The 25,611-nt window shown below is 34.9% G+C and overlaps 1 protein-coding gene across 8 annotated transcripts in view; it reads left to right on the top strand.

The window, feature by feature from the left end:
• The window catches only part of LOC129746246 (CUGBP Elav-like family member 2), a 406,881-nt gene that overhangs the window by 355,400 nt on the left and 25,870 nt on the right, over positions 1-25,611 (top strand). For 6 of the 8 annotated variants that reach the window (XM_055739817.1, XM_055739814.1, XM_055739819.1 and 3 more), the window contains 2 exons: positions 7,252-7,413; positions 23,049-23,084. In XM_055739817.1, coding sequence (XP_055595792.1) covers positions 7,252-7,413; positions 23,049-23,084 — 198 coding nt within the window. The remainder of the gene's footprint in view (positions 1-7,251; positions 7,414-23,048; positions 23,085-25,611) is intronic. The other 2 variants (XM_055739818.1, XM_055739815.1) reach the window with 1 other exon arrangement.

Raw genomic sequence — 25,611 nt, 5'->3', positions numbered from 1 at the left:
GTGGTATCACGATTCGGCGTTTTGTAATACCTGGTAGCAGCGCGGCGTTCTTGTCTTGCCATGGCCTTGTCGTGGAACGATGCCGCCCGTAGCCCGAAAGAGAACCACGGGATCGAAATTAATTAGTTTGAATTACTTTGGTTTCGGATGGTGTCAGTATGGCCCCGTAATTAATACCTGCTCATTGAAGAAGGATGGCTTTAACCGCTCCAGGAACTAGATAAGGTGTAGATTGGAAAATGAGGTCATTCGATTAGGAACAAAATTATTCGGTTACCCAAATTCTTAACTTTCCTAGCAGAAAGTTTTAATTTTGAACCTTTCCTAACTAGAAAACGTTCTTTTTTTGTAAACTTTGAAAATGTTTTCTCGCAATCTTCAATCAAATCTTGAAAAGGTCAGGCCCCACGCAAAAACCTACCCCAAAGCAAAAAGCTGTCATTAGAAAGTCGATTTATCAAATGACCCCTATTCAAACGAGGACAAACCGTAAGCACCCGTCCATATTTCGGCGGCCGCTTACCGGGCCCCATTCATCAAAACGGTCAAAACTAATGGGCAAAGTTTGGCGTTGCCGGCAAGTCCGAAAATTCGAGCCATATGTCACAAAATTTTCATTAAGATTTTTACTTCCCATCCCACTCTCACTCTGGCTGGATCCGGCCCGAACGAATAACAACTTGTAATCCGGCAATTTATTGCAAATGCTTCCCATTCGTCACCTTAACTCCTCTCGAATCGAGAATGCGGGTGGACGTCCACCATCCAATCAAAACCGGAAACGGAACCCCAACTTCTTTGGGACCTTTGGTGGGGGGCGTGGAGGTGACCTGACCCATCAAACAGGAGACGAACGGAGAACCGGGACGGAGTTCAACTTTTCTTCTCTAATCGTTTATCAAAAAGGTTCCCGTTGAATCAGTGGAGCTTTCCATTTGGTTAGTTTGTTCAATGGGTTTTACTCTCGAAACAAAACCATCACAACAATACTACGGAGCAAAAAGGGATGCTGATGGAGTAAATCATTGTTTACGCGGAAGAAAAAAAACCATTACTCACGGCGTCATTAATTGCCTGAGCAGAGTGGGACCTTAGCTTCACAGAATTGAACGATGTGGTGGAAAGAAGTGGGTACACTTCATATTATTTAGAGTGTTTCATAAATAAAAGTTAAAGACAAGTCAAACGGAATCTGAAATTTAAAAAAAAATCTGAATTAGAAATCTTGACACATTGCTGACCAAATACGAGATTTTTTTTAGTTTGACGCGAGTGCATGAGAAGCATAACTTAAGTGTGATACATTTTATAAAGAAATTTCATTCTACAAAACTCTATGGAATTCTTTCGATAACTCAAAGAACCTTATTTTGTAGAATTTGTTCCAGTGGATTCTGAGATATAAAATGCAACATTTTGGCGTTTTTTTTTGGCTTCGATTCCTTTGCGGTCCCAAATGTGTTAATTTGATTTTAAAACGAAATTTGAAGCGCTATATAAAATCTAAATTTCTAAAATATGGATCGGATATCTTAATAGGAAATCTTTTTATGAAATCTTAATCTGAAATCAGGAAGATCAGTATTCAATTCCAAGGCGAGTTTGTATATGGAGTCACATAGTTATGGAATGCACCCTCTCCTCTATGAAATTTTATAGACGGATAGACAGTTGAAAGAAATGAAATATGATGAAAATGGGCGAGTAGAATTTTATTTAGAAGCATTTTTATCACACTTTTTTTTTGTTCATTTTCTTTTCATCATCTTCCATATCTTCTAACTTTCTATTCGTTTGTAAAATTTCATAATCTCTCAATGTTCTTACTAGAAAGGACTTAACTTTCACCGATAAACCGACCGATAAAATAATTAACAAACATAACTAACGGTTTCTAAAATTCATCATAAAATATGAAATCTGAATCCCAAATCTTAAATCCTAATTCTAAAATTTGAATCTATTATTCGAATATGAAATCAGGGATTTGAGTCTGAAATTAAACTTTAAATCTATATTCCAACCTAAAATCAGATATCTAAAGCCTAGTTCTGATTTCTGCTTGCAATATTTTCGAATAGTTTAATTGAAAATGGTAGAAACTAATGTTCAGCATACGTCAAAGCTGAAATTTTGGCGGAATTTAAGATATCACTATTCCTTTTGCATGATAGTCAGGGATGCCATTTGGCCATATTCCATGGTAATATTTTGTTCATATCATAATTTATCAGACCAGCAATAAGTTCTTCTATTTTCATTGTAAGATTGTAATTAGAGCGTAGATATATTGTTTCAATAAAAAAAAGGATTAAAATTTATATTACTAATCTGCATATTCTTGATAGAAGCATTTAACCTTTCTGATATGGGCATTCAAAACTTTTCTCTTGTTCCAAAATCTGACTTTTCCAAAAGCTTCAATTTGTTGAATTTCTGATTTACAGATGATTTAGAAAGAAAAACCATATACATTTTTGTTTACAGATTCTGTACGCACGATTGTTAAGATTAAATATATTTCAACAAAACTGTCAAGAATCTTGTTTAGGTTTTTAACTTTTTTTTTGACTTTGTAAAACAATGATATTTTTTTCATGTCATGTGTCAAACGCGGATTAGCCTCAAACTGCACTGATTCGATATGTTGATCTATTAGCCATTTCTTCAATCGGCAAAATGCGTATATTACCTAATATGTGCATTTAGGAGTACTTCCCCCCACCCTTTTTCAACAGGCAAGGTGATATCGTGAGGTGTCCTAATCGGATGTCTTTTAAAGAGACACATTTTCGTAACGCGAATTTCGTTTGCTAATTTTGAATTTCACCCAGCGTTGCCCTTAGATGCAATTCTGCGTCAAAATCGTCACCAGTTTGGAGGTGGCCACTTATTCGGGAGAGGCGGGAAATACTGGAAAAAGTCAGGATTCAATATACATTGAGAAAATGCGGGAAAAAGTCGGGAATTCTTCCAAGAAATCGGTAATTTTTGCCTCAGCTGCTCAATTCATGTGCCAATGCGCCAGAATCGCTGAAAAAAGTGTGAAACTAACACTCACTCAAACCATGTTCTAAAAAAGTAAACGTCGAACAACTTTTTTTTTGTTAAGTAATGGAATGTTTCAGCAAAAAATCCGAACATCAACTAATCAAGCACATGATGTGTAGTTAAAATAGCATTTGAAACTTGATCTTCGAATACGGGTTGATATCTGTATATGATTGATGTCAGAGATTCGTCGTTTACTTTAGCTTTAGAAACATTTCTCGAATTGTTGTATTCTAAAGCATTCTTAAATGTTTTGGGGTTATCTTTTGAATTTTGTTACAATTTTAAAATTTTAACCTTGTCAATTTTCCTAACGAATATTTGGTTGGTTCGACCAGGCCGAACTGAGAGCCACCACCATGAGATAATTTTCAAACAACAGAATTTGAAATTCGTTCACAAGACCGAAAAAGCTGATATGATTGACGGATACCAGTTTCATGGATTAAAAACAACTGATTTTGGTCCTTATAATTCATAAATTTGGTCTCTTGTATGAATATTTGTACATTAAACTGAAGTTTCTCTAAAAACTGTTGATGGGGTTTGGTTCGGTCTTGTGGAATTCCGACCATTTGTCCTGTGGTAAATAATAAAAAAAAATTTAGATGAGTTAACAAAAGGAAATAAAGGGAAAATTTTTAATCATTGTGGTTGTATGGAAAAAAAAACACATCACTTAATTTATGGCTTAAATTCACACGGTGTAATAAAAACAGTTTTTGAACCGAATCCAGGTATTGAAAAATATTTTGTTGGCAAGCCTAGGGTATTAAAAAGTTTGTAAAAACTTTCAAACGAAGCTTTTGAAATTAATAAAACACATGATTACACATAAGATTCAAAAATTACTTTCTTTGTGACATTATTTTACTTTTTCGCGGCTGTATTGAATCATTTAATGTCACCTTTTTATTATATTTATACTCTTAGCACAGAGTTTCTGGTAAAACAAAATCTTTCCAATTTGTTTCAAATATTCCTGTTAACAAGAAAGTAGACGACTTTTTTTTAAATGGAATATCAAACTGAATTACGACAATTGATTTTTACTTGTTCATTTTAACTACATTTTCCGGTAAGTTAATTTTCTCGGAAACGTTATCTAGGGCAGGGATGAGTGGCTCGCGAAGCTTTTTTTCAATTTTTTTCGACTTTTATCTTTGATAGATTTTGTTAAAACACTAGTCCATACTGAACTAAACAAAAATTCATTTCAGTAACATGCCCCAAAGTTTTTGAGATGGTTATCTTTTTCCTAGCATTACTTGTGTTGTGTAATATTATTAATAGGTGAAACACAATATTTCCCTGTTATTCAACTATCAATTTAAAATTTGATAAAACATGAAAGCGACCCGGAAGAACAAACAAAAATTCGGAAGGCTACAGATTATCATAAGCATTTCTAAGTCCACTGCTCAAATATTGGCACATAAAATAACACCATCAACATGAGTACTATTTTTGATCTTGAATATTGAGAGCTCTTGTCGACATGTGATTCTAATCAACATGGCTCATAATCAAAAGCAAACTGTGGTTTGACAAGACGTTTGGGAACACTATTTTCAGAAATTTTATAGACAGCATTGATGAATTGTTTCAGTTTACTTTAAAATAAGCAATTCACGTTATCTAAGTTAGTTTAGCTTTAGAAACACGATTTCAGTGGTATTTGAATTTATTAAGAAAATCTATGAAATCTGTAATATTTATCTAAAATGAAAAAAAAAATCTGTAATTTTTGGCGAAATTTGTTTAAAAATCTGTAAAGCTATGAATTTTTCTGAGAATACATTGCTAAAAATCTGAATGCAATGATCTTATACGGAACTTCGAATTAAATAACCGTTTTTAAACCTTTTTTAAAGAAAAAATCGGCATTTCGTCAAAAAATTTAATTGTGAAAATATTTCTCGAAGATACACACAGAAACTTCAAATGCTGAGGAGATTTTTCTTGAAAATCAATATATGTATATTTTTCACACATTTTTCATCGCTGGTATAGCTTTAGACTTTTAAAAGTAATAAAGAAGAAAAGAACCATTGATCAAACAAAAAAGGACTTGTCTCGAATAAACGGTACAATCACAACCCAAAAAAAATGCCCTTCGTTTTAAAAAAATTAAAATGGAAGCAAATGATGGCTATCCAGAGAGGGAAATATGGAAATGTTTTTGGACCAATGGAAAACCCTTCAAAAGGCAAGCACTCAGGTTACAGAATACGTTTTTCTTCTTAATGAAAAATAGCAGGGAAGTTTACCTGGGATTCAAGAAATCAAGATTGAGAACTGGAACTTGGACGAAATTCTCTTAAAAATCTGTGAACTTGCTCAACTTTGCTCAACACCTAATTTTAAAAAATAAAAAAATAAGGTTTTTTACCGTTTGTAGCAAAAAATTAGGTCTTCGGAAAAATTTAAATTCTGGAAAAAAGAATTTAAGTCAATAAATTTAGATAAAAATTCAACGTCCAATGCTTAAAAGAGAGTTTTTTTTTAAAGAATAGAAAAATATCTATCCAGAACACTTTAAAGTGATGAGAAGTAGTACAATTGGAATGTTTTGTTTTAGAAAACAGTGTGTCTCTCTGGAAGAACAAATGTTTGCAAAAATTCAGTGATGGACTTTATCAGTTTCAGCTGGTATTGTCTGCTTTGCATATGAAAAATCGTGTTAAATGTTCTTCCAAACATTTCAAATAAATAACACACGAATTCGTTTTTCTTTCCTTTTTAAGTTTTAATTCGTTAAAAAAATTGTTATCACAAAAGAATGACGATAGATTTTAATACTTCTCTATCCATGAAGCTTCATAAATTGTTAGTAAGTGATATTTTGAATACAAAATGGTCCGTGTTGGTTCAAAAGCTTGCTCACCTCTGATCTACGGTATATTATCCAACTAAGAACATTTCATTATTGTATGTAGCATTTGATGTACAGCATAAACTATGTCGTAGTAGATAAGATTGCTTGTTTGTTTACTTTATAGCAGTTACTGAACCACTCTAAAGAAAACTTTCAACAGCAGGTCAAAAGTTTTCTTCAGTCGTTTCCAAACGTCGGTCGCCCCAAGTTCATAGTCCATTTCCGGCCGCACATCACAACAACAGTGCGTGAATCGGGAGTTAAAAGCCGTAACGCACACATTCTCACGCCTTACTTTCGTTCTAGGGGAATGGGGGTCAACATGGTGACCCCAAATCGTCCATCCATCCATCCTTCCATCTTCCATCGCTCGAAACAAACGAACGAATGCCAGAATTTAGAATGATTTACTACCATTATAAACCGTTGTCGACATTTTCTTCCGAATGTTGTGTCACCGTGCTGCGTTTTTCATCCTGTCCGATTTCCCGTCATTCATCAGAGTGGATTTTTTCCTTTCCGTGCTTCTCTTTTCTTTTGGTGCGTTTATTTCTTGTTTTGTTCTTCACAATGATGGCTACTGTGGGATTTTTTCTACTGATCCTGGACCTGATGTTGGGTCTTGTTTGGGCAAGTTTGGCCACCACCATCATCTACGTCGTCGACGTCATTCGTTACGACATGGCTTTTAACGTTCGTCAATGGTTGGTGGTGGTGGCAAACCAAATTTTCCCATTGAGAGCCCACTTCTCTATCGGAAAACCTCGAGACGAGGGTGGTTGCTGGCTGACAAATGATCCATCGGTCAATCGTTTGCGGCCCGGCTCGTAAATACTGACGCTCGCTTGGGGATTTCCGCCTGACAGCCCTCGTCGACTTTGGCCCAAAATAAAGAAACGGCACAGCGTAGTAGTCACGCGGGCAGTCAAAAGGTTTCCTCTTTCTTCGGGGGCCACACGCCACGCCACATGGGGGCTTCCGGATGATGGTGACGGGCAGTGGCCATTCAATGTCACGCACCATTTTAGGTGACATTTTGAGAACGAACGAGAAAAAACGATCTACTTTCCGGTGCAGGTCCCCCCGCTACTGGTCAGCTTGACACCGCCGGGGTTCTGAGCTTCTGAATAGAGAGGGATTTCCGTTGAGACTCGAGGATTTCATACAGGAAGTTCTTTCAATGCGGAATAACCATCAGAAGTTTGGGTTCTTTAATCTATATTTACTTTTGTAAACTCCGGATTTTTATGCCGATTTAAAGAAAATTATGTAAGTCACATTTTAACATTCCTTTTTTTTCTCTTCTTTTTCCTCCCTTTCAGGTCTCGGAGCGCAAACCGATACGACGACGGCGGCCGCCGCTGCCGGTTTGCTGAGTCCGCTGCAGAACCTGATGACGCTGGCAGCGATGACGCAACCGTCGCTGCAGGCCGCCGCCGCCCAGACGCCGACCACGGCCATCACCAACGCTGCGACATCGTTGTGTAAGTTTTCAATTTTTTTTTCTAATTAATTTTTCGTTTAACTTTTTTCCCCCCTCTCACTGGAAATGGGTTTTTAATGTTTCCCTTCCCCTGGAAACTTCCGACTGTGGTCCCGTTGTTTGTGTAAAATCAAAATTAGTGCTGATTCTTCCTTCAAATGGTCCTAATCTATCTTGTTCGTCATCGACCCTGATGTTGTCGTTGTTGTTGTTCTGTATCTAATTTGTTTACGAAATAATCCTGATTTAGATTACCAATCTTGAATCTTCAATGCTTCACTCCAAAACAGTTTTTCATAGACTGAAATTTAGAAAAAAAAATTAGCTCTTTGTCTTGGGATTCAATCTTAGCTAGCTGTATATCAGTTAACTTTGCTTTAGAAATGTTCGATGTTTCGATCATTATTGGTGACCTTTATAAGAAAGGTTTTCAATAAATCTAAAATGAAATGGAACACGAGATCAAACAGTTTAAAAAAAATGATCATAAACCATCTTGCGATCAGTCAGGTGAAAGGGTTTGACTTGTTGGTGACACAAATTAGTGTCGCGAGTTCGCTAGTACAAGCTACTAGTGTAAGTACCACTTTAAAAAAGATTTGTTTTGAATTTTTCCGTTTGAGTGAAAAAGGTTTGACTTGTAGGTGACAAAAATAAGTGTCGCGAATTCGCTAGTGTTAGTTCCGCTTTCAATTAAATTTAATACGATTTAAACATGTGACTAAACAATTGAAAGGGTTTGATTTGTAGGTGACGCAAATTAGTGTCGTGAGTTCGCTAGTACAAGCTACTAGTGTTGGTACTACTTTAAATTAGATTTTATCTGAATTTTACTTGCGATCGGTCAAGTGAAAGCATTTGACTTGTAGGTGACAAAAATTAGTGTCACGAGTTCGATAGTACAAGATACCAGAATTAGAAGAAATAGGTAGAAATCAGATAATCTACGAGTTCAACTTGCGACCAGTCAAATGAAAGGGTTTGAATTCCAGATGACGCAAATTAGTGTCGCTAGTTCGCTAGTACAAGCTACTAGTGTAAGTACCTCTTTAAATTAGATTTTTCTGAATTTTACTTGCGACCGGTCAAGTGAAGGGGGTTGACTTGTAGGTGACGAAAATTTGTGTCGCGAGTTCGCTAGTACAAGTGTTAGTACCGGTAGAAATTTAAACAAAACTGAGATAAACGGACATGGCGCGCTTTGCATTGCCTCGACATGTTTTTTAAAATCGTTCAAAAAAACAGTTCAAAAAATGAATTAGGAAATTTTGCGTTGTGTGATGAATGTTTAGACCCATGTTCATCTTTAGAACAGATGACAGGTGAGTTTTGTTTGCTCATAGATGTCGTAGTTCCTTACGAAAAAAATTGAAAAATTGCAAGAAAACTCCAAAAAAATTTGTTTTTGTTTGATGATTATGAACGCATCAAATTGCAAATAGAACAGACTGACATTTTCAGTAATGATGAAAACTTTTTGTTTAGTGAAATACTGATGATCTTGCTTGCTCTGCGCATTTTGTACCCAGTTCCCCTACTAGTGCCGTTAATTTATTTTATTTTATTTTTTTTTAATTAATTTCAACGCAAAAAACACAAATGAAAATTCAAATATCTCGGAAACGCGTGGATATTTTTGAGTTCTCACAAATTGTTGAGATGAAATGAAATTGAAACATGGTTTTTTTGATAATGATGTTTCAATGTATGAGTGAGATATTGAAAAAAGTATGCAGAAAAGTTGCTTAAACCCATATTTTTTTTGAAAAAGTAGTTTTTGGAATGTCGTTGTTATTTCTTAAGATTTGGAAATTCTGACAAATTTGTCAATGCGAATCAATCTGTCAATGCGAATCAATCAGAAACATCTTTCGGCACCTAATGAACAATGTTTAGAAGATGTTTGCAAAATCTTATTTAAATGAATCAATAGGTCCAAAAATCTTTTTTTCAACTTTGATGGGCCATAATTTTATAAGTCTCAAAATAACAGCTTCAAACATGTCCAGTTGTGTTATTCGAATAAAAATGATATAGCCGCACTGAATCAATAATTGCAATTATCATATAATAAAAGAAAAACAACCATTTAATATTAGAATCATCTTCTAATCTAATTTAAATTACCTTTGCATTAAAAGCGGTCTAGACCAGTGGTCGGCAACCTTTGAGTCAAAAAAGCCTAACATTAAAAATATTTGAAATTTATATCTTCGAAAGAGCCACATTTGATTGTTGCAATGAAATTTCAATCTAAAACTTCTAAATTTTTCTATTCCCAATTTCAATGATAAATCCTAAATAATACAAGGTTTTCATACTCTGTCTTCAGCAGCTCTAGTTTTTGAAAACCAAGGGTTGATTCAAAAGAGGATTTTGAAAATTTAAATTTTTTTCTGCAATACTGTGTGTTTTATCCAGGCTTTTGTGGATTAGAAATGAAAGACTTCTTTTCTGTGGGACGTCCGAAACTAAAAAAGAGATTTTATTTCGTATTCATAATCCATTTCAACTTTTCCCGTGAATTAGAACAATATAAAACAAAGACAATAAAACAAAAAAGTTGGCATCATTCAAGCGGTTGTTGAAGGGTTCAGCTGGACACTATACCTTTAGGCGTTTAAGTGGCATCGGGGTGACCAATAGTGATGAGATCGATCACTGTGAAATTTAATTCTGTTTTTCAAACTGAAGCTTCAAAATCAAGAATCAGCATGCTCCGAAACACAATTGACGTATCATTCTGTTCTTTGCCCTCATTCAGTTTAAAATGAGAATTTCATAAAATTTATCAGCATGTTGAAACAAATTATTATTTTTCATATTTATAAGCATAAATAATAACTTACTTAACTTACTTATAACTTACTTACTTAATCACATGGTTGCTAAAAATGTTTTGTGAAATATGAGAGATTTAGATATACTCTGAAACCAAAATATTTAATAAAACATTTTTTGAAAATAAATTATGGATGAATTCCTCCAATAGAATACTTATTACAATACTGTTATGTGATTTGTTTGCTTTCCTTCGTAAAATTTGGGGAACTGATATAAAAAAAAAACCAGAAAAAAAACCAAAAAAATTTGGATTAATTTTTTTTTGCCTATGAAATTAAATTTTCAAATTTTGTTTTTCTTTTTTAACTGAAGTTTTTTATATTTAAATTTGTTCAAAAAAGTTTTTGAATTTTCAGAAGAGTATTGATACAGCCCCTCAAAAGAGAGTCTAGAAATAGTCTTAATTTATGTCTCTTAAGAGTTTAAAGTTAGTATGAAAACAACGTCAGAGGAAAAGAGTTAGGGCTAAAGCCTTGTTTAACCAGTATAAAGTACAAGTTTTCGAACTCAAAACTTTAAAACAGTACTAAAATAAAAAATCCTTTCCAAAATTAATTAAACTTTAGAATTCAATACTTTTACAAATTTGAGAGAAGAGGAAGGAATCCATTTGTGTGTGTGTGTGTGTGTGTGTGTGTGTGTGTGTGTGTGTGTGTGTGTGTGTGTGTGTGTGTGTGTGTGTGTGTGTGTGTGTGTGTGTGTGTGTGTGTGTGTGTGTGTGTGTGTGTGTGTGTGTGTGTGTGTGTGTGTGTGTGTGTGTGTGTGTGTGTGTGTGTGTGTGTGTGTGTGTGTGTGTGTGTGTGTGTGTGTGTGTGTGTGTGTGTGTGTGTGTGTGTGTGTGTGTGTGTGTGTGTGTGTGTGTGTGTGTGTGTGTGTGTGTGTGTGTGTGTGTGTGTGTGTGTGTGTGTGTGTGTGTGTGTGTGTGTGTGTGTGTGTGTGTGTGTGTGTGTGTGTGTGTGTGTGTGTGTGTGTGTGTGTGTGTGTGTGGGTGGGTGTGTGTGTATGTTAGCGTGGGGAAAATTTACGTGATCGGTTGGTTCGGTCGTCCGTGTTTATAAATAAAGTGTCGCGATTATCTTCGGTGAGCTGCACCGCTACTAAGTGCATTGATACCAAGTTAGAACGTTTTGCTCTTCTCGTTGTAAGCGCGCGGAGAAATTCGGTGAGATGTGACGGTGCAAGGTGCATTGTACGTGTATGACAATGCCACGTTGGGACGCTTTGCTCTTCTCATTTTAAGCGCGCGATAAAATTGTGCATTGTACGTGTATGACAATGCCACGTTAGGACGTTTTTGCTCTTCTAGTTTTAAGCGCGCGATAATCTTCGGTGAATTGCACCGGTGCTAAATGCATTGTACGTGTATGACAATGCCACGTTAGGACGTTTTGCTCTTCTCGTTATAAGTGCGTGGTAAAATTCGGTGAGTTGCACATGCGCCAAGTGCATTGTACGTGTATGAAAATGCCATGTTAGGACGTATTTGCTCTAAATAAAAACGCGATGAACTCGATAGTGTGCGACGCGACGATCATTAAATATTTAACTTTGCTTTGATCACATCCCTTCCCAAAGGGAATCCAGATCTTATTTACCTTCCCCACTAACAAACCACCCTTCCTGTGACGACCGTGGAGATTTAGAGGTGTATTCGGTCTCTAGTAGCAACGGAAGTCGAGCTAACAATCCTTCCCTTTCCCCGATGAACCGTAAGGACGTGGCCGGCGCCGTTATTGACCATAACAGATAAGGAACCTTCGAAACGTGTACACAGAAAATGGTAAGCTAATCCCAAGCCCCATTTATTTGGATCTATGTACAATTTTGATGGTTCTTGTCAATCACGGAGTAGCAACTACTGAAATGTACGGTTTATCTAAGCTCAAGCTCAAGCTCAAGTATGAAAACAACGTCAGAGGATTTAAAAGAAAGTCGAAAAAATCTCCAATGAACGGGCTCCAATGAGTTTCAAACTTTTCTGCGAAAGTTAAAAAATAGTCTCAAAAATTCCCTAAAGAGTCTCGAAATTTCCTAAAAGAGTCTAAGAACAGATGTGAAAGTGTTTCCAAAATATCTTAAAGTGTCTCAAGAGTTCTCAAAGAACTGTAAAAGAGTCTCAGAAAAGCTTTGAAACCGCCTCAAAACGGTCAGAAAAATCCCCAAATAATCTTTAAAAAATTTAAGAGAGTCTCTTTATTGTCCTTAAGAGTCTCAAAAGAGTGTGAAAATAGCTTTATAACAAGCTTAAAAGTGTCAAATTAAATCCAAAGACACTCAAAGAGTCTTAAAAAAGGGCTCCAGAGAGCCTCGAAATTCCCTCAGAGAGTCTCAACAAGTCCTAAAAAGTTTTAGATCAAATTTAAAAACAGTCTCAGACCAAACGCATGAGTCCTAAAAAGCCCTTAATGGGTTTCAAGAAAAGTTCAAAAGAGTCTGAAGAGTCGTAAAAGAGCGTCTAATGGCTTTAGAAAGAAGCCTTAAGGTTGTTCTTTGAGTATCGAATAAATCTTAAAAAAGTTTTAATAGGGTCTCAAAAGAGTCTCAAACGAACTGCATAAGACTCTGAATAGAACTTCAGAAAAGTTTCATAAGTGTCTTTTTTTCGATTTGAGAAAATATTTTCCATTTTTGATTTCTGATTGTATAAATATTTTTTCGCTTGTCTTAACGTTTATTTTCAAACCTCAATTCGATAGTCATACTTGTTATTTTAATTTAATACAAAAAAATGCTTCTCGTCAAAGTTAGTGATGTTTATTTCGATTTGGTATTATATACCTACATATATACATACTTGAAATTTTCTGACAAAAATGGCAATTTGTATCAGGTTTTCCACATGGTCACGATTATTATTTAGTTTAAGTAGTCTAAATTTGACTAAAATATACAATATTTTAAATTGACGTTAAAGATTCACCACTTCTCATCCAAAAAGCCGCATGCGGTTCGCGAGCCGCAGGTTGCCGACCACAGGTTTAAACAGTCAAATTTATAACATTTCCATTCAAGTTACCAAATGAAATTTTAATTTCTATCTATTCAATCAAACTACCTATAGCAGTGAGATAAAAAAAAATCTATACATTTTAGAGCTTAAGTGTCTGAGAAATGTTGCAAAAAAGCTATGGTTGAAATACTGAAAAACTGAAAAAATATTGTTTAAAAATTAACATAACTTTGCAAAGGTTGTCGATAGAATTTGTGTCACAGGACACAGAATTTATGGGTTAAATAACAGAAAGTCAGAATCTTTTTCGGCATCCTTGCTTTGAGCTTATGTTGCGTTCAGCTTTCAAAGTTTGAAATGACATAAATGTCTAAAAGATAAAAAAAAATAACAGGACAAAAATTACAAAAGACACTCAAAGATAGAAAAAAACAAAAATAAAAAAATATACAAAAATGACGAATACGACTAATATAACTAAAATTGGAAAATAACATTTAAGTTGTACAAAAATTACAAAAACTACGAAAATAGCCAGATTGAAGCCAGAAATACGAAAACAAAAAGTCGACTAAAAACTAATAATAATGATAAAAATGACATCAATGACAATTTTTGAAAGAAAAAAAATGAACAGGAAGTTTAACAACCAGGGTCGTTCTTTCCAAATAGCTTTGCTTGATTGACTACCCACATCCACCATAAATAAGGTTGCCAGCTTGGCCGGTTTTTTTCCGGGTTTGTCTGGACACCTAATACAAAATTTAGAAGCAGTCCAGTCTGGCCCGATAGCCCGGATTTCATTGAAAAATTCCCGAATTTATTCACTTGTTTGAAAATCAAACAAAAAAATACAAATTGTGATGTACCTATTTTTAATTCATGCCTCCAAAACAAAATTTATTTTAGCAAGTTTTATAAAAATAATTATGAAAAGATTTTTGGAAGCCTTAAAAAAAGATTTAAAATCTGTCGATAAGTTTTGTTAAAAAACATCTTTTTTCTTGACTTTTGTTGAGTAATTTCTCAGTATTGTCAAAATTTGCCCTGATATTGCCCGGATTCATGGTCGTCAATTTTGAAGTCAATTGCTCGGATTTTGCCTCGTTTTTAAATAAAACTGCCCGGATTTGTCCGTGTTGAATAAATTCTGGCAACCTTAAATCCGAAATGCTTCATTACTTATTTTGACAAAACTATTTTCAAAGTTGCGTCAAAGGACCTTTTGCTTAAATTTTTCATGATATGATTTTACCAAAAATAATATATTCGAAGATACCTAGCTCTTGAAATTTTTTATATAAATGCCAACAGACAATCCTTTAACAAACCTTAACACCATCTACTGACAGAAAAGGTCAACATTTCTCGATAATTGAACTTTTCACATGTACCCCTCGTTCCGGGGGGTTCAAATGCACTCTAATTTGTTTTGTTCAAATTTGGAATACATTTGCAAAATGCACTCTGACATACTTTCACCAATTTTTTGAGAAAAGCTATTCCATTGACTCAATTTAATTGAGAACCTGACTCGTTTTTGCGCATTTAAATTCCTCAATTAAAAATAATAATCTTTATTTAAAACAGATAACTTATTTGTATTGCATATCTCGTTGAGCCTGATTATTGATTCCAAATTCCACAGAACCGTGCTGAAAATATTGCGATTAAGTGTTTTGATGACTTGGCCAAGTATTTATTTTGATTGGGATCCTGATTTATGTTATAATACAGATTATTTTACCAAGGTCTTAATTTAATTAAGTCTAATTCATTCAGATGAAGATAAATTTTATCTAGTTTTATTAAGATGTTTAATTCAAAATCTTAAAATTGCAAAGTTTTCCAGTTTAAGTTTAAACAACTAGGGTTACATAATTATTTTGGACGAGGAGACCAATTTTGGACCACCTTGTCTAGCTCCCTTATAAAACAAATAATCATGAAATTTTTAGCAAATATTTTTTAAGCCCGGGCACTCAATGTAATGCACTATTTTTTTCATTATTACTTGATCCATAAGAGAGCTAATCATGGTGGTCCATAATAGGTCCCCTGGTCCAATATAAGTCCGTTACCATAGTAGCCACTTGAAAGCAAGTGATAAAAATCATAGTTAGAAAATTTAAAATTTTTAAAATGATTTCATATCAGGAAATGCTATTTCGTTTTTTTTAATCAGCCATTTCTATAACAATAAAACAGAAAGTAGTGTTTTCTAACTGTCAAATTAGATTTAGAAAAAAAAATTCAAACTTGTCCACGTCACCGGATGTCCTGACGGGATAGGGGTTTGCCAAACGTCCACGCTTGTAAACGCAGGGGGAGGAGGGGCTCTAATATCTCATTTTTCTATCCGCGTGGTATCTGAACGGCCCCCAAGGAAAAAAGAGCTTTGAATAGCGAATGACGACTCTGATACCGAAAACCGTGCTAATTCTGGAGAGCCAAGACCACGTAGAGAAAGACCTCATTGTGTTTGTTGTGAAAATGAACCCTCAAACTGCTAGTTATTTCCGACCGTGTAATATAAATTGGTTTTTTTTCCTTAGCGTGTTTTACTAAATAGTTGCATTTCTGCCGCAGCATTTGATGGTGGCGCTTTTGGATTTTGTCCGTCGATTCCCGCAAGAGTTCCGAATCTTGTAATGGATAATTTTTGATTTTACTCTATTTATTCATTTACAACTCCATAATCGCATGTATTTAAAATAGCAACAGCAGTGCTCAAAAAAGTCAAATTTATTTATCACAATACAACCTGAATGAGACAAAAATGCTTTCTTCCTCATCTATTTAGACAGACAGCGAAAAAATATCAGGTTGGCCTAGACTAACTCCATGATGATTGTGAATATTTTTTTTTATTCCTTCATTCGCTAGACAGTCAGTCATTTCACAAAGTCGTGACAGTATGAGAAAATGTGAATGGATTTCAAATGCCTATTTTTGGTGAAGTAAATTTTTAGGTAGGATTAAGAACACTAGAAAATTATAAAAAAAAACTTTTCCACTGATATTAAAAGTTATTTAACGTTCTTGAATGTCAGTATCTTACTAAATGCCCTCAGATGATTTCTGAATAAACCCATCATAAAAGCAGAATATTAACAACTCCATGAATTTCTGAGTTCGAAGTCTGTTTTTTCTGCTTGGAGCAACTTTAATTCCAAATAGAAATATAAACATCAAAGCAAATTTATTTCAGCCAATGCTTCCTATAACAACAGCAAACTAACCCACTTCACGGATTTCAGCATTTTAATGACTGAGATTTTTAGGAGGATCACGGTCACGAATTCGAAATGAAGTGACTTTTTGTCGACTATCAGTCAGGGATTGCTTTGTGAATGATCAGAGGAAATCAGGTTCAAAGTAAAATGTATACTGTGATTGAAATTTTTTTTCACATTCATGCAAGCATGTCAACAGTTTTGAACACTGAGCAACAGTGACTTGAAATAAAAACAAAAATTAATAGCAAAAACAAATATGCCAGGCGTGATAAAAAATACTGAAAATTGTCAAGAAAGAAATAAATTTTAAAAAAAAAACTAAAGTGACAAAACAAGCATATTTATTGAAATGATCTAATACAAAAATGACCCAGTAATAAAAAAATGATAAAATAATACGTAATAAAAATGATAAAAACAACAATAAATGGCGTTAATATTAAATTTTATTTTACAACAATAGTCGAACGGCAAAAAAAAAAACACAATTTATAAAAGTGGCCAAAAACGCAATGAATAATAAACCATAGGGTGATAAAAGTTTTATTTTTTTTTTTATGTTTTATTAACGACACTTTACCATCCTTATGGCATTCGTGTCGAGGTGATAAAAGTGATAAAAGTGATGGAAAAGACAAAAAAAAAAAACAAATCTAGCGTGAGCTTTCATTATGTCGTATGGAAAATTTTATGAATTCACAGAAAACTGCTGCAAAAGTTATCGAAACAACTTTAAAATTTGTATTTCACATATAGAATATGTTGATCAGGCTACCAATATTCTAAATGGAAAGAAGTTGCGACTGGTTTGTCTGTTTTTTTTTTTATTTTTTGCTATAAAACTGTTTGTTAACATTTTATTTCACATGACGTAATGTAAGCTCACGCGAGAAATTATTATGATTACATGATTTTTTTTAAATTGGTATTGCAATAACTGATTCAGTAAAATAGTATAATTTAATTCGAATAACAAGCAAAGCTTCTCAAACCAAACCCAATACCAAAATTTAAAAGTAGCGCGGCTTATTCCACCGGATTAAATTAACCAAAAATAGCTTCACATTTAACTTCAGCCGGAGTCGAAATCATTCTCTGCTGATTTACTGTGAATAGCTCGGCAATTTACAGTGCTGTCTGTCAGCTAATTTCAAACATTCTTCTTCCAGCATTCACTGAACCGAAACCTGGAATCTCGGTTTATTTTTACCCGGCGGAATCTTGCTTTTCCATTGGTTTTGTATCGCAAAATAGGTACCCCTGTAGCCGGGAAATCGTGCTGAAGCGGTTTTCTTTCTTGGCTCAACTGCGAGGAGATTGCTAGAAGCAAGGTACATTCTGAAAATCATTTCCTTCGCTGAGCACGGGAAATTAAAATCATTACTCGCGATGTCTTTGCCACTTAGTCATCTTCATCTGGGGATTGTTCCCGTTTCCGGAAACTCGGTTCAAGGTGGTAGAAGAAAACATCAACATCCGCGCGACGACGCAAACATAAAATGAAAACGGGACATTGAAATCCAAGGGCGAACCGTTTGAATCGGATTGAAGCAAACCGGAAGTCTTGAGACGTGAGAAAGAGAGTTCAGGTGGGGGAAGCAACAAACCCCATTAGAACAAGTCGTAAAAGTTATAAAAGATGAACGATTTCATTTTATCTGTTTTATGACTTTTTTACCTGCCGTCTACCTTCTTGCTTCTTGGATGGAGGTCCATCATAGATTCGGAAAAGCGGGGTCCTCGGACAGGACCTCCCCTTACTCCAAATAGCGTAGTAGGGGAGCAACCCTGTTTGCGTTGGGGAAAATCGCTTCAAATGACGATGATCATAACCTCGCAAGAACGTGTAGAATGGCTTGAACAAGGTATTAAATAAATGTTCGTCCACCGGCGAGCAATGCCAACTTTATTCCCGTACGTTATGGTCCGGGAAAACGCGACATCGCGGGACGTAAAATAATCTGCCACGAGTTGGCATTTGGACGGTTTTAGACCGCTGTTAGAGTAAGGTTGCCAGATTTTTTCCAGTACGTATCAGGGCCTATTTCATTTGAAACCTTGCAAAATCCGAGCATTTGATTGAAAAATTGTCCATCGAAAATCCGTGCAAATTTGGTCAAGGCCCAGAAATTACTAAACAAAAATTAAGAAAAAAAAATTGATAAATGTTTGTTTTTTCATCAAAACTTATCAGAAAATTTTAAATCGGATTTTTGACTTCCAAAAAAACTTTTATGATAATCTTTATAAAAATTGCTCAAAAAATTCGTTTTGGACGCATAAATAAAAAAAAATTATAACATATTTTGTTTTCTTTCTGTTTGATTTGGCAAATAAAGTGAACAAATCCGGGAAAAATCAGGACTTTTTCAAGGAAATCCGGGCGGCCAGACCGGACTTTTCTCAAATTTTGTATTATATATCCGGGCAATCTGGCAATCTTATGTTAGAGCAAAATTTGTTGTTCTGAGCACACAATTGGTTCGTCTACGTGTTTTAATAGTGTCTCCGGGTAGTGAAAATTAATTTTCCAATTTGCACAATTTTATTTGAAACATTAACGAAACGGCAAGGACGAATGCAAATTATTGTAGGATGTGATTTTAAAAAGAAAAAAAAAGTTATAAGGCAAAATATGTCTTACACATTGCAAAATCTTCTGTAATTTCCCAATGTCCTTTTCTTTTATTGAAACGGCTCGGTGATTGTTTCGATTCTTAAAAAGTTTCTAAAACTATCTGAGACTAAAAACTTTTTTTCATGTAAAACTTTTTACAAGCTTTCGTGCCATCTAGCGAATAAATTTATTATTGTAGGGAAAATAGGGACAAATGAGCATCTTCTGGGTAAAAAAAGTGCAATGAACCGAATATGGTCATAGTGACCAAGGTAACTATACAGCAGGGTGTGTCGGTCAACTACATCTCGCTACGAGGTAAGTTTTACCTTTTTGGATTACCTTTTTTTCTAGGTGAATTGCACTTTTTATTCAGTTCAATACAGGTAAACTTCACCTCGCTACGAGGTAAGATTTACCTTTTTTTTTCGGTGAATTGTACACTCAGAAAAATACTATTATGTATTCCATAAAATTCTCTTATGAAGTGGCGCCATAGGAAAAATCTATGAAATTCATAAGATTGTCTTATGAAGTGAATGAACTCTTCAGATGGACACCTGCTTCAATGAGAGATTGTTGCTTTTCATAAGAAGGTCTTATGGAAACAGAAAATTTCACATTTGATGAGAAAATATAGAAATAATTTATTTCAAAAACTTTCAGTTTATTATCTGGGTAATTTGTTTAAAATTACTTTATGATCACCATAAGCACAAATCAATGCTCGGTTCCAACAGTCATTCTGCGGCACCTGGTGCATTGAACTTATCCTTTTCGCCAGTCAAAATGCTGAAAAGTAAACAAAAAAAAATGTGTTCTAGTTGACAAATGATTTGAACATTCACAACAAATTTACTTACCGTTAAGAATAAAAAAAATCACTTTCAACATTAAGAAAAACTAATGGCTCCACAACTGGTTAGTGTTTGGTATGACGATGAAAAAAAATGACTGATAAAATAAATGTGTTCATTATTTTTTGACAATGCCGCTTCTTCTATTTTTCATAAGAACATCGTATGAAAAAAGGAAGAATTTTATAAGACTCTTATGAAAAATTATTTTGGACACAAAAAAGCGGTTCATAAGACGTGCCTTATAAAATTTATAATAAGATTTCCTATGAGTGTACCTTTTTTTTACCAGCTCGATTCAGGTAAACTTTACTTCACTGTGAGGTGAGTTTCACCTCGAAAAGGTAGAAGTTAACTTTTCGGCTTCCACGAGCGTTTTCCTTGCTAACTCGACAAATTTGACCTTTTCATTATTTTCCGTGCAGAATTTTTGCAGATTTAAAATGCAATTTAGGTACCCGGGTTTAGATTTGAAATTTTTTTATGTAATAACGCAAAAGTTTATTCGGAGAATATCACTTTTTTTTGGTTTTTCTTAAATATTTTGTTCTCACGCAATACAAATGAAGTTCCAATACATGGAGCTTACTGGAAAATTCTTTGGCTTCAACTTTTCCGCGGAAGGAAAAGCGGTTAAAGTAGCGAGAAAATAGTTAAAACACCCCAAACAGAACTTTTTTCATGTAAAGAAACTGGCAACACTGAAAGATTTTCCGTCCAATTTTGAGAAATACTATTTTAACAAGAAAGTTATCCTCAGCAAACATAAAATCGCATTAGGAATGATAGCTCAAATCGTAAACAATGTTAATGCAAATCGCAATTCTTACCAAATAAGTAGACGATCTTAAAAATGGTAACTTAAAGTCGGTATAAATCGAGTATGCTAAAAAGTTTGCCATGTTAGCAAATTATTTCTCTCGCGCGGTATTCAAGTGAGAAAACATCCTTGTTGTTCTCTCTGCGAAAAGCAATGCAATCAGATTGCTAAAAATCAAATGGTTTATTTGGAAAACTGTCCAATGAGAGAAGCAGCAAATATTGCCCCTGGCAACGGTTTGCATGCTTTGAGAGCCAAACTTGCGCCCTCTCGTTTACTTTCAGGATGGACGAATAAGGTGTTGAATATCGTCCAATTTGTATAATTCTTATCGCTTAAGCCAGAAGTTGAAAATATGTATATGTTGCCTGCCTTTTGGTAGGTTCATGCTGTATTTCGAGTTTTATGCGAAGAATCTATAATGTATATGAGACGTATAACAAAGTTTGTAGAGAAATATTCCTACAAAAATGTTTTCTGGGTTAATTTTAGAGCATTGAAATGTTCTGATGAAATGATCTTCATAAGATTCTCAATCATTCGCAAACAAAAGGTAGGGTTTACAGAAATTGAGAGTTACTAGAAGACATCATTTTGCAAACAATTAAACTTAAATCAGGTAGAATAAGGTAGAATTTTTTATAAAATCCTTGCAAAATCCGGGCAATATCCGGCCAAATTTTCTCAAAACCCAAAAATTTCTCATAAAAAATCAACCCAAAAAAAATGATTTTTTCATCAAAACTCATCGACAGATTTTGAATCGTGTTTTCTGCTTCCAATAATCCTTTCATGATTATTTTTATATTTTTTTTTATAGACTGTTGGTGTCTTCGACGGCATTTTCATTTTAACAAGGCGCATATTTTGATACAAACAATAAAGTCGAAGGGTCCACCAATAGTGAGATCAAAATTCTAACTTTTTTGTTAAGCATTTTATTACTATATTTTCCTTTACATTGCCGTTTATCTCTACAACAAAATACGCAACTTTGCTGAACATGTTCAAGTTTTACAATTTCATCTTATGGAGATAACAGTTAAATAAAAAAAAAAATGACATTCACGCTCCTTTTGTTAAGCTTAAAATTAAGTTGTTTAGGTTCAAAACAGTACTTCAGTGACAGGCCTCAATTTTGAGTTCGTAGTTAGAACTTCGTTTTGAACCATTGCAAGGAGGAAAAATGGAAGTTCATAGAATCGAACTAATTTTGAGCACGGAAAAATGAGAGTGTTGACTAATCGTTTTTTTTTAAATCTTTAGCGTTGTAAATTAGACAAAACGATTTACACACGCTCCTTTTTTGTAACTTAAAATTAAGTTGTTTTGGTTCAAACAGCACTTCAGTTGCAGCCCTCAGCTTTGAGTTCGACTTGGCAATCGCAAAACTAAGTTTTGACTGGCATACTCAAACCTTAGCTCAGCCGAACTTCAATTTGAACTTTTTTTATGCCTTTATTCGTAGCTACCCGAAATGCGGTTCGGCATAAATGGCACGAATGAGACTAGTTTTGAGTTCGCAGTTCGAACTCCGTTTCGAACCATCGCAACAGGAAAAATGGAACTTAACTTCAAGTTCATAGAATCGAACTATGTTTTGAACCTAGGTCGAACTTAATTTCGAGTATATAAAAAGGAGCGTGCAGTCATCGACACGAAGTTGAAACAAGGCAAGATTACAATGACCCAGCTAGTACATTCTATAAAAAGCAATCGATCAAATATATTATTTAAAGTATGATTCTTTATTCAAAATAGGGTGCAAACTTACATTTATCTTCAAACAAGGAGCGATCCGTAAAGAACAAAAAAAATATTAAGGGAAATCCTTTAACATTGTTCCTTAATGCAATGTTTCCTTCCTCATATGCAGACAAAAAAATGACAAACCTATTGTGTAACTTATTCATATCCATTTGTGTACGCCCACACAAACATGGCGATGATCCAGAACGTCGTTCCTCAACCTTTTAGCAGCCGTGATTCACCGATATGCCACTGAGAGCATAGGAGGAAAAGCTCTATCTTAACTACATGAACACATCACCTGTCAAACAAGTGAAAATCCGTCATCTCTAAACCTTTTTTTTCTGTCTGTTCTACCCTCTTCCATTTTCTCTACCACACACACACAAACACGCCGTGCTTTCCATCGTCGTCGATTTCTACAACAACAAACAACAATAACGACATCAAATCCAACAATGGCTTCGTCGTCTCCCCGATTCTCCGACTTGGTGATTCTGAATCTACAAAAAAAATGACATGCAATCCGAAAAAAAAACCCAAACAAATAAAAAAAACAGGTCTCCTCGGGAAGACAGCAGCAGCATCTGCCACAGGTGAGCCCTCCCCCACCTTCCATTTCAACTTCCAGTCCGGGTCCCCAATTCCGAAACATTCTCCCGGTCCCCGGAACTGATGAAGTTGGTTTTTTTTTGCTCTTTTTTTTCGCTACCCATTTGGATTTGACGAATTTTCCTCGTTTTTGCTTGCCTGAATTTTTACCCCGATTTTATGATGTTGTCTGTTTTCTAACGCTCGCTAGCTCGTTCTCTATTGTTCCGTAGAACTGTTTTTTCCTCTAGTGTTTTGCTCTCTAACCATTTTCCTTTCCCTCCATACCTTGTTCATTCAACGAATGTATTAGTGCTTGACTGCATTTGTGTGTTGAAACCGGGATTTTTCGAGGCATGTGTGTATGTGTGTATTTGGTGGTGTGTTATCTTTTGGCATTTTCACCATCGAACAGAACAATCCGAAAATCAGAGACTGAAAAGGGGAAGGACATTAAAAGTACACTAAGTACACGAGATTGAGCTGTGTTGAGGTGAAGTGAGAGTGCTTTTAATTCTAGCCTTCCAATTGTGGATTATGATGTACGGTTTTGAACTTGAAGACGTGTTGATTGGAACTTTTTTTTTTGTAAATAATTGAAATTGTCTCCTATAGTTTTATACAAGATAAACGAGTCGAAATTTATACACGGGGTTTTTTTTTGGCACAGTCAGTTGATCCCTGATTTCAAATTTAGTAGCAGACGACAGAAAAAGTGACCGTCCAATATTTTTGCAATTATTACTTAACAATGAATTCGTAACCGCATCTGAAAAATGCTTGGCAATTGACTTTCATACAAACTGTTCATGACATATTCCAAGTTAAAAGCGAAACGGCGTTCGTTTGGGATCAGCTAGTACAAGATAAATTTACATTAACGACTCCAAGCTTGATTTTTCTTCTGACGACTTAAGATCTGACCTTTCTTCGTAATGACTTGAGGTTTTAAGCCTCACCACACGTATGAGATATAGATTAAGGTTGCCAGATTTTTTCAGCACGTATCCGGGCCGGACAAACCGGGCAATTTTTATTTAAAAACCTAGCAAAATCGACCGTAAATCCGGGCAATATCCGGGCAAACTTTGTCAAAACTCAGGAATTCCTCAACAAAAATAGAGAAAAATAAAAAAAAAAATTTTTTGTCAAAACTCATCAATAGATTTTGAACCGTATTTTAGGCTTCCAAAAAACCTTTCATGATTATTTTTTATAAAACTTGGTCAAAAAATTTCATTTTGAAGGTGTTTTTTTTTTGTTTAATTTGCCAAATTAAGTGAAGAAATCCGGGCATTTTTCAATGAATTCCGAGCAACCGGGCCGGGCCGGACTGTTCTTAAATTTAGTATCAAATATCCGGGCAATCCCGGATAAAACCGGGCAATCTGGCAACCTTAGTCTAGATTAGGGTCATTCAGCATCCTGAGATAGCGTTTCTTTTTTTAAGTGGTGTCATACGAGGTTCAAGACCTTCCTTCAATTAGTAAGTTAGGTTGATTTTCTGTTTTTCTCCTCTTCCCTGATCCGATCTGCGGGATTTCGTCGGGTTTTATAGTTCGCCATGAAAGTTCGTCGCGACACATTTTATTCACAACATTCTAAGCGTTCAAGGTTAGAAGTTTCCCACGCCTTGAGAAATATCGCATGTTCTGCCGATTCCTCCTGTTTTCAATTATGGAATGGAATCATCATTCAGAAAAATATTGCCTGAAATCGACACGTTTTACTGGTATTCAATCATTTTAACCCTACAGGGTATACATGGTAGCAATTTAAGCTGGGGGTCGTGGGAATGTGAGGTGCTATAAAAAATACTAGCTTTTTTTTTAATCTGAAGATGTACATTGGGATTTTCAGCGATTAAAGGCACTCTTCTTAAATCTTTGCAGAAACTAGTTAAAGGATGAACGGCTTTTAAATTCTATGAGTTATCATGAGAATTTCTGCTTCTCATTTAGTAAGAATTTCAAATTCCAATATTGTGTAAGAAAGCAGCAAGTAGGTAATTTAAAAAAAATGGGATCATTTCTTTCTTATGAAATTTTGAATATTCAATCCACTTTCCTAAACCAGATGCCCAATTAAGACATCATCTGCTCTACTACGTTCTTGGCCAATTTACTGGATTGTTCTCCTTCCTTCAGAACAACCACCCAACTCTCTAGCAAGGATCAAGAATGGGGTTCATTAACGTCCGAACCAGCTCCATTGTGTCCGACTTTTGTGTGATGTTCATTTTGCTCTATTTCCTCACAATTTAGTACCAGACAACTATTATGTTTGTCGGTTTGGTTCAGAAATTTAGGAACCAAGCTTAATGGTAGCTTATCGTGTTTGGTTATTGGAAATTTTCAGGTTGCCTTTTCCTCACGGTTTTGAGAAAGGCCTCGTTTTTTTTAAAAAAAAATCTAATGTATTGAGAACTAACAAATAGTGTGCTTTTCTACTTTAAAATTTGTTAAAATTGCTTGGTTTGTGTTAATTGCATGATAAAATAGTTTTAAAAATTATTCTGTTCACTTGTCGCAT

Source organism: Uranotaenia lowii, chromosome 2 (assembly GCF_029784155.1).
Source record: "Uranotaenia lowii strain MFRU-FL chromosome 2, ASM2978415v1, whole genome shotgun sequence".
NCBI lineage: Eukaryota > Metazoa > Arthropoda > Insecta > Diptera > Culicidae > Uranotaenia > Uranotaenia lowii.
Note: the sequence above shows the minus strand (reverse complement) of the source record. Positions and strands in the feature narration are given on the sequence as shown.